The following is a 9,163-nucleotide window of genomic DNA, read 5'->3' as shown; positions in this document are numbered from 1 at the left end:
CAGATCGTCCTAAGGCAATAATGTATTGCTGCCATACACAGTCATCTGCTGATCTCTTCATGGACGTCCGTACAACATCCAAAGGGCCGGCACCGTGGGGCTTCACTAAAGGGCGGCACCGTACGTAGGGCGGTACCAAAGGGTGGCACTGTAGGGTGGTAAATTTATTTTCAATTCTCTCTCTCTCTCTCTCTCTCTCTCTCTCTCTCTCTCTCTCTCTCTCTCTCTCTCTCTCTCTCTGACCACTCCAATCTCCATTTTTTTATTTCGTCATGATTTTCCTTTCATAAACTTTAAAATTCCTCTTTTTTTTGTTTTTCCAGTTGCGTTAACATCAAGAAAATGAAAAAAAGATTAATATGATGAATAGAAAATAAAAATAGAAATGAAGATGTGTGTGTGTGTGTGTGTGTGTGTGTGTGTGTGTGTGACACAAGTAAGGAGTCTCGTGTTCCCGGCAAATTGTAAGCAAATGAATAAATAAATACATAAATAAATAAGTAGAGAACACGGGAGGAAGTGAAAATACCAAGGAAAAAAGATAAAATGTTTCAGTGTTTGTTTAGCTGTTTCGCAGGAAAGGAGGAAGTGAAAGTGTGTGTGTGTGTGTGTGTGTGTGTGTGTGTGTGTGTGTGTGTGTGTGTGTGTGTTATTCTTACGACTTCATCTCCTTTCTGGTGATGGGTGTGATGCAGTTTGTGAGAAAAAAAAAAAAAAAACAGGAAAAGAAAAGAAAAGAGGTTAAAGAATGAAGAGTTGAAGTACTGGTGGTGGTGGTGGTGGTGGCGGTGGAGTTATGACAGGAAGAGTGATGGTGACGGTGATGATGGTGGTGGTGATGGTGGCGGTGGTGTTGAAGGTGGTTACGTTTCAGTCCCTCTCATAAGGTGAAATGCGTGTGACTGTGAAGGTTACAGTGTTGTGTATCGTTGTATTGCGTCAGTCTTCAAGTACCGAGTCTTACAGCTTTCCTTATTTTCTTATGCTCCTATGAGACGTGACTTTGCATACCTGGTAGATTTAGGAGCTGCTTCGGATGGAAAGCCAAAGGTGAATTTATTATTACTGGTCATTCTGAGTTCAGGGCGTCCCAAAAGAGGTTTCATGAAAGTGTCAGGCAAATGTTCCTTACTGGGAATAAACGTGAATTTGAACGCCAGGAAGTCAATATTGATACTGGTTCCATAGTTTAGAGTTTGAATCGTATTTTTTTTTTTTTTTTTTTTATTCTTTTTATTGATTAGGAATATTTCATTGTTTTTTTAGGTTCACGTTTTCTACCTAAACCAAAATTCTGATCCGGCAGCAATACATTTTTTTTTTTTTTTTTGAGATGTAGTGAGTAGCCACCATTTATCCAAATGGTCAAACATAATATGTTCAAAACTCGGAATAAATCTTTTGGGCTGCCAGTCTATTAGGTATCTCTTGCCATTCCAGCAGCAATAACAATTATATCAGGTATAAGCTGTGTTGTTTTAGGCATCTTGGTGTATTTCTTGGGTAGAGAATGGCTCCATATAAGATAATTGGCGTATTTTCAAAATTAAATAAGCTTCCAAGGCAATATTAGGTTTTCTAAGAGCATTAGAAAATGTAATTTTCTTTATGATAGACTAAAGAAAATGAGCATAATACTTCAACTGCTTGTAATTCCTTTTCTAGTACAGGAAAGATATTGTATATCATACATATAAACTGAGACAGTTATTCATATAGCTTTCCTAATATTTACAGAGACGTAATAAGGAAAATACATATCTGTTTTGTAGTGAGAGTTCAACAGTAAATAAAATCTGGCAACTAAACTCAACACTCCGGTATGAAACGCATTCCGTATCAAACACCATGAATACACTAAATATATCACTACTACTGTTTCACCTTACATGTTTCTGTGACTACAGTATTATCAGCATAAATCATCGTTAATAATCAGCCTAGTGGAGTGAGTAAAAGAAGATAAATGATGAAGATAAAGAGGCTCGGTGTGGACGGAGTGACGGGGGAAGGGCAACTCCTTTCTGCTCGTGACCGTCAAGGAGAGAGGACGCACGGTGGGTCTCTCCTCTCCACGTGTTCTAATTACTCCATCGTAGGGGAGTGAAGAGATACAAGATGGTACAAAAGAAGGTACGTATCTTGCTGAACATTGCAGTAGTCGTTAATTAATGGTAGTTTAATGGGAAGTTCGTATTCTTCTACCCATATGTTAGGGTTGCCGCCACATGGCGGCCACTGCCTTGCCTCATGCATAGTTAAAATTTTTGAGGTTTCTCGTTCCATTGAATCTATTTCTAGTAATGTAGCACGCCACCTTTCCTCATGTGTGTCGTTTTCCTCTTATTTTTGGGGTATTCGTTTTTTTTTTTTTTATACTAGTGATGGGTATAATGTCTTTCCCTCGTCCTTTTACTATTTCGGAGTTTGTTTTATTTCATGCCTTGTGCAGTTTTTATTGGTGTAATCTGTACTGCTTTCATGTCACGGTGATGGGGGTTGTGTAAGAGGAGTATTGAAAGACCGTTAGCGTTATGCGGTAGGTCTCTCTCTCTCTCTCTCTCTCTCTCTCTCTCTCTCTCTCTCTCTCTCTCTCTCTCTCTCTCTCTCTCTCTCTCTCTGGGATTATTGATCAGTGCATGTGGTTTTGTATTTCTTGCCATTTCTGATACACGTGTCTCCCAGGATAAGGTTTTGTTGGTTTGTACTGCTGTGTGGGTCTTGGTGGTGGCCATGCACTGCTATTTATAGTGTACTGGTGCTCTCTGGCGTGTGTCCATTACTGACTACTGTCTGTAAGCCTTATTAGTGTTAGCCGTTGTCATGTCTTAGTAATATTGCTTCAATTCATATAGATTTGTGTATCCTGTTCGTGGTATGTACTCTGCAAAATGTACATAATTAATTTTTTTTTTTTATCAGGTTTGCATTACAATTTTGACTCGTGAAACTAGATGTGCTGCATTATATCTTTTTTTGTGTTCAGGTTCTTTTCCACTTGTCTTATCTCACCTATTCAGTCAACAATTAGGGACAGTCAGCCAGGTGATTTAACTAGGTGGTGATAGGACGTCTTAGTATTAACTTGAATGTCGAAATGCATGACTAGCAATGACCACCCTTCACCCATAAGGATGCTAACTTGGGTTTTCATCCTTTCCAAAAGGGTCAGATTGACTTGACCAGCCCACGAGTGCTGTTCCTGTGGCCAGCACTTGATATCACTAGTCATACACTCACCACCTCAGTTCTTGCTCAGGAGTCTAGTGTCTTAACAGTATTCCTTGCATATTCCTTCTCAGCTTGCCAGAGATGCTCCAACACGGCATGCCTAAATTTCTTGCCTTAATGGGGGTGTTTACTCTAAACCAAACCAGAGATCTTGAGAATCTTCTTGTCTTGTAGCAGAAATGAGGCGTCTTTCCTAGATGGCATGAGAACACATTGTAATTTGAGCTCCACTTCTGTACTTTCAGCTACCCTCTACACACTGAATAAAGACCCTTGCAGTACATAGTTGTCTCGGCAAGGAATTAGGTGGAAATACTGAACAGTTTATAAGATTTTAGCTGGTGTTCATTTTTGCTATGAAGGATGTCACATGGTCTTGCTGGCTATAGTGGAACCAGACTAACTTGAGAGTGAGCTGACCTGACACTGGCCAGTAAGGCACACGCAGGGGTGTTCACATGTCAAGGACACTGGGATGGCAGCACCACATGGCATCTACATGTTGCCAAGTGTACTGGAAGATGTAGTGTTGTTCAGTATCAAATTGAAAGCCATTCAGTAAACATGCAATCATATAAAACAACTTATAATTTTTGGAATAATTAAGGCAAAGGATGACGGTATGAGCAAAAGAGAGAGGTGTTCATGTGCCCGTCAACTGTTAGAGGAACAGCCAATCTCACCCCCCCTCACCCCTGTACCAAATTAGTCTTGTTCTACTGTAGTTAAGGTTATACAGACAAGAGGGAAAAAATAGCTTCAGAAATGCAGTGAGAATACCTCTAGATCTGGGAGTGGCTTTATGAAGGCCAATTTGATGCTCCAGTTAAGAATGACTCAGATATCTTAGAGCTCTAGTTGTGGTGTAGTGTGTAGTAACAGATTTTATAACTAATTCCTTCCTCCAGTATTTTCTGTACAGGAATTTCTTTAGTATTTTTTATAGTGCTTTAGGCAGTTGTATGTATGGGTGATTAACATTGTGATTCCCTGCAGACTAAGGGAAAGGTGAAGGGGAAGGGGAAGAAGGTCGCCGCTCCCCCCCTGGTGACCAAGAAGGTGGTGGTCCCCAAGAAAGTGGTCAACCCACTCTTTGAGAAGCGACCCAGGAACTTTGGCATCGGTGAGTTGTGGTGGCCTTCCTGAGTGTCCATGCTGTGTCTTTTTAAGGTGTTAGGTTAAGACAGGCAGTATGGAGGAATGGTGAATGAGAATAATAGGTGAATGTAAGCTGTAAGTCTCCTGGTGTTACTTAAATGCTTTCTTGTTGGTGTATCTGCCTCTCAGGTATTCAAATGGTATATACAAGCAGTTTTCAGATTTTTTTGTATTGCTTTTTATTTTAGTGGAATTAGTTTTAACCATGACCCTTTTCGCAAGGATGCTAACCTAATGTTTTCATCCTCTTCTTAAAGGGTTAGAGAAACACAATCATCCCACTGGTCTGGTGAGGTAGTTTGCCAGACCTTATACGAGGTGTGTCATTAAAGTGTCATTAAAGTTCCAGGACTGGTGCCACACTGGTGCCACACAAGTTTTATTTCACATCCAGGCTACAAACTATAGGTTATCTCCTTCGAAGTAATCCCCCTGGCACCGCATGCACTTGTCCATCCTTCTCTGCCAGGCTTGCATGCACTGCTGGAAGGATTCTTGCGGGATGCTCCTCAGCTCCGTCGTCACGGCCTTTTTGATGTCGTCCGCATCATCAAAACGGGTCCCCTTCATGACCTCCTTGAGCTTGGGGAAGAGGAAGAAGTCACACGGAGCGAGGTCAGGTGAGTAGGGCGGTTGCTCCAGCACGGCGATGTTCTTCTTGGCCAAGAACTCTCTGATGCTCAGGGCATTGTGAGCAGGCGCATTGTCGTGGTGAAGCAGCCACGAGTTGCCCTGCCACAACTCCCGCCTCTTCTCGCGCACTGCACGAAGCAGACGCCGCAGTACTTCTTTGTACACATGTTGGTTGACTGTCTGGCCCTGTGGCAAGAACTCGCAGTGGACGATGCCCCTCACATCGAAGAAAGCGATCAACATGACCTTGAAGCTGGACCTGGACTGCCTTGCTTTCTTCGGCCGTGGCGACGCCGGACTCTTCCATTGAAGGCTCTGGCGTTTGGTCTCCGGGTCGTACTCAAATACCCAGGACTCATCGCCGGTGATGACTCTCCTGAGCAAGTCTGGTTCAGTTTCCAGACGCTCGAGGATGTCCTGACACACCTGCATGCGTCGTCCCTTCTGGTCATCGTTCAGGAGTCTCGGCACCATCTTCGCACAGACTTTCCGCATGCCCAGATCTTCAGTGATAATCTTCCACACGCTGTTGTGGTTCATGCCAAGCTCATCTGCGATCTTTCGAACAGTCAACCGACGATCGTCACGCACCATCTGCTTGACACGCTCAACATTGGCCTCATTCCTGCTCGTTGAGGGTCTTCCACTCCTGGGGTCATCTTCCACGTCCTCCCGGCCCTCTTTGAACCTCTTGCACCACTCAAAAACACGTGAGCGTGACATTGTCTCATCCCCGTACACTTTTTGCAGCATACCCAGTGCTTCTGACGGCGTTTTCCCCAACTGCACCAAAAACTTCAAGTTTGTTCGCTGTTCAGCGCTCATTGTTAAACGACCTGCAACAGAGGACATGATTTTAAAAGCACGTAAGAAAAAGATTAGTGACTGTAGAGGGTTGGGAGCGCAGTTGTATACTCCAGAAGGATTACTTTGAAGGGGAAATATGGTGGTTTGTGGCTTGGGTTTGAAATTCATCTTTTAGGACACCAGTCCTGGAACTTTAATGACACATCTCGTACTGTGATTGGACAATTTAAACACACCATGGCTAGCTGTTGAATATTACCTGTAGCATTTCAGAAGTTTGAAGTTTATTAGCTTTTCACATCTCATGGGCCTGCAAGTTGTTATTTCCCATGTTTAGTAGGGCTAATAGTACATTAGCTATATGTTTTATTCCATGCCTTAACTAACCCATCAAAACCAAATGTGTATGGCATTGCACACCCTGACAGCCAGCCTTGCCCCCAGGTGGAGATATCCAGCCTAAGCGTGACCTGAGCCGGTTCATGCGCTGGCCCAAGTACGTGCGTCTGCAGCGCCAGAAGGCCGTCCTGCAGCAGCGGTTGAAGGTGCCCCCACCCATCCACCAGTTCAAGCAGACCCTTGACCGCCAGAAAGGTACCTGAGCTGCCATCGGACGGCCGCAGTGACTGCTAGAGTGGTTCATTGTTAGTCACCTGAAGGTCCCTGATGGGGCGGTGCAGGGTGCACTGTGGGCACCTAAGGCTCCTCCCGGGGACGGTGCAGGGCTTCACTGATCCTCCCACCCATAGGTCTCCAGTGAAGGGGAGGCGGTGCTGGGTGTGGAGGGAAGCCCTTAGGTCTGGGGAGGCTGCCGAGGGTTGCAGGAAGGTAGTTTTTGCCGCTCTGAGTTGTTATTGCACTGCGTAGAGACGAGGTGCTGCCACCACCGTGATGACGTACTATTTGCTATCAGAGGAAACTGCTGACACACTTACCACAACAATGACTGAAAAACTGCAATACAGTAGCTTCCATAGTCCTCCTGTGACTTCCTGACTGACTCATTTTCCCCTCCACCAGCCACTGAGCTCTTCCGCCTCCTGGACAAGTACCGCCCTGAGAGCAAGGCCGCCAAGAGGGAGAGGCTGAGGAAGCGCGCCGCCGCCCGTGCCGCTGGCAAGCCCGACGTGCCCACCAAGCGCAAGATTCAAGTGCGTCACGGAGTGAACGATGTGGTCACGCTGGTGGAACAGAAGAAGGCAAGGCTGGTGTGCGTCGCCAATGATGTGGATCCCATTGAGGTGAGTGGTGCAGCAGGCCTGGGAGTGGTGTGGGGTGTGGATGAAGTGATTACATTTTATAATTTACTTTTGTTGATTTGATGAGTGGTTTGTGAGGGTTGTTGGGTGTGTGAATGGAGTGGGTTAGATATTGAATTTGTTCTGTATAGGGATGTTTTAAGGTGGTGATACTTCATACTGTTAGAAAATTTTGTTCTTTGCTCTTCTATTGATCTTGCACAGTTGGTGTTCTTAATGTATTTAATGATACTGCATTCAAAACAATTGCACTTTTGTGCTGTTTGCAAGGGACAAAATTATTGAGTTTACCTGTATCCATTAATATTTATTTCTACTTTCATTATATTGTTGCACATGTTACAAGGTGTTATTGGACAGTAAATTTTCTGCTAGTGAGCTAACCTTTATTTACATGATGTTTGAATCTCTTCGTCATAAGGTGTTCCTTGATGCTAACCTTTTAATTCCTGAAGTCTCGCCACTGTAGTCACTTCTCGCTGCCTCAACAATGTCACTCACTGTTGGATGCCCTGCAGGTGGTGCTCTTCCTGCCCGCGTTGTGCCGCAAGATGGGCGTTCCTTACTGCATCGTGAAGAACAAGTCTCGCCTGGGCACTGTGGTCAGGAGGAAGAAGACTGCTTGTGTGGCCATCACTGATGTGAGTACCTGCCTGTTGATGGCACCAGCATCTTCAGGAAAGTTGCTGTTTATGTGTTAGGCTGACATTCTCTCTCATTCTTGTAAAAATCTGATACCATGATGATCTTGTTAATGCGCTGAACCTCCGTGTAGCTTGCAAAACGAGCTTTTTAACACTGATGCAACTGAGATACGAGTATACAAGAACTTCCAATACCCATGTCTTATGTAATTGTCATTGCAGGTGGAGGCAAATGACAGGAGTAACCTGAACAAGCTGCTGGAGTCCATCAAGACCAACTACAATGACCGCTTTGATGAGATCAGGAAGAACTGGGGCGGTGGTCTGCTGGGCGCCAAGTCTGCCTCCAGGATTGCCAAGCTGGAGCGAGCCAAGGCCAGGGAGCTCGCACAGAAACGCTAAGTACAATAAACTGATTGGTGGAACTTGATCTTTCTCTTACCTCACTGGTGGGGGATGTCAGGTGAGTGAAGCTGCCTCAGGGTGGCAGGTAGAGGAGTGTGAGGTAATGTGGTATGTTTTTTTTATTCTTCATGTAAAGGAGATATAAAAAAAAAAATACTAGTTTTCTTTCTGATTTACTTGTTTCCTTCTTGCTCAATGACAACCTTCCCCTGACACTACTTGTCTCATATTCAGATTTTGCAATTTCTTGCTTATCCCTCCTCACCCCACTGACTGATACTTAAGCACCAGTGCCTCTATTCAGACAAGGTCAATAAAGTCACCTTATTTCTGCAATAACATTTTGATAGATATTATTGGTCCTCATTTTGCCATTTATGTGGCTAACTTTAAACCACAAGTGATTGAAGGAAAAGCAAAGTTATACAGTAAAATCCCTCATCCGGCAGCTTCAAGTATCCGGCACATTTTTCCCCAGTCTTAAAATCGATAAGAAAATCAATGTCTACTCAAAATCGATTAAAATTCCCGCGCGAGGCATACTTTGTCCCCTTGCCACCAGAGCGCACTGCTTCGCGCCACCCGCGGTCCACTGCACTGTGTTTACTCAGTGACTCGGTCCCGCGTGTGCACTTTATGGCCTGATGCCTTCATCATGCCTAAAGTTGTAGAAAAGAGGGAAGCGTGTTGTGCTTACACTTAAGCAGATGATCAGATCAGCTGATCTTTGTTATGGTAAGATGCGTGAATGTAGGGTGGGTGATTGTGGACATGATTTAACTTCTATTAAAGTATCCGTAATGTCGGTGGTCCCGTTGATGCCGGATAAGAGGGATTTTACTGTACCTACTCTTTCTCCCTTCTCTCCAAAGACGAGGTGGAGGTGGAGCTGCTTGATACAGATGATTAAATCATCAAATACAGAAGAATATCAATATAAAAAGTATATATCAATCGAAAAAGTGTGTTTTTGTCTTTTTTTTTTAGTTATATTTATTGTGTATCGCATATTCCTCAGAACTCAAA

At 44.0% G+C, this 9,163-nt stretch overlaps 1 protein-coding gene and 1 non-coding gene across 2 annotated transcripts; both read left to right on the top strand.

Annotated features, from left to right (window-relative positions):
- The first annotated feature begins 1,980 nt into the window (after window positions 1–1,980).
- LOC135110464 (large ribosomal subunit protein eL8-like) lies at window positions 1,981–8,157 on the top strand. The gene is made up of 6 exons (XM_064022821.1): window positions 1,981–2,133; window positions 4,228–4,354; window positions 6,274–6,423; window positions 6,850–7,070; window positions 7,607–7,729; window positions 7,955–8,157. Exons 1-6 carry the CDS (start codon window positions 2,119–2,121, stop codon window positions 8,132–8,134), a joined length of 816 nt encoding a protein of 271 aa, XP_063878891.1. The 5' UTR covers window positions 1,981–2,118; the 3' UTR covers window positions 8,135–8,157.
- On the top strand, window positions 7,823–7,896 carry LOC135110788 (small nucleolar RNA SNORD36). Its single transcript, XR_010273426.1, has one exon. It is a non-coding gene; the product is annotated as a small nucleolar RNA SNORD36 (small nucleolar RNA).
- Window positions 8,158–9,163: the final 1,006 nt, after the last annotated feature.

The sequence above is a fragment of the Scylla paramamosain genome, chromosome 20 (assembly GCF_035594125.1).
Source record: "Scylla paramamosain isolate STU-SP2022 chromosome 20, ASM3559412v1, whole genome shotgun sequence".
Lineage (NCBI taxonomy): Eukaryota > Metazoa > Arthropoda > Malacostraca > Decapoda > Portunidae > Scylla > Scylla paramamosain.
Note: the sequence above shows the minus strand (reverse complement) of the source record. Positions and strands in the feature narration are given on the sequence as shown.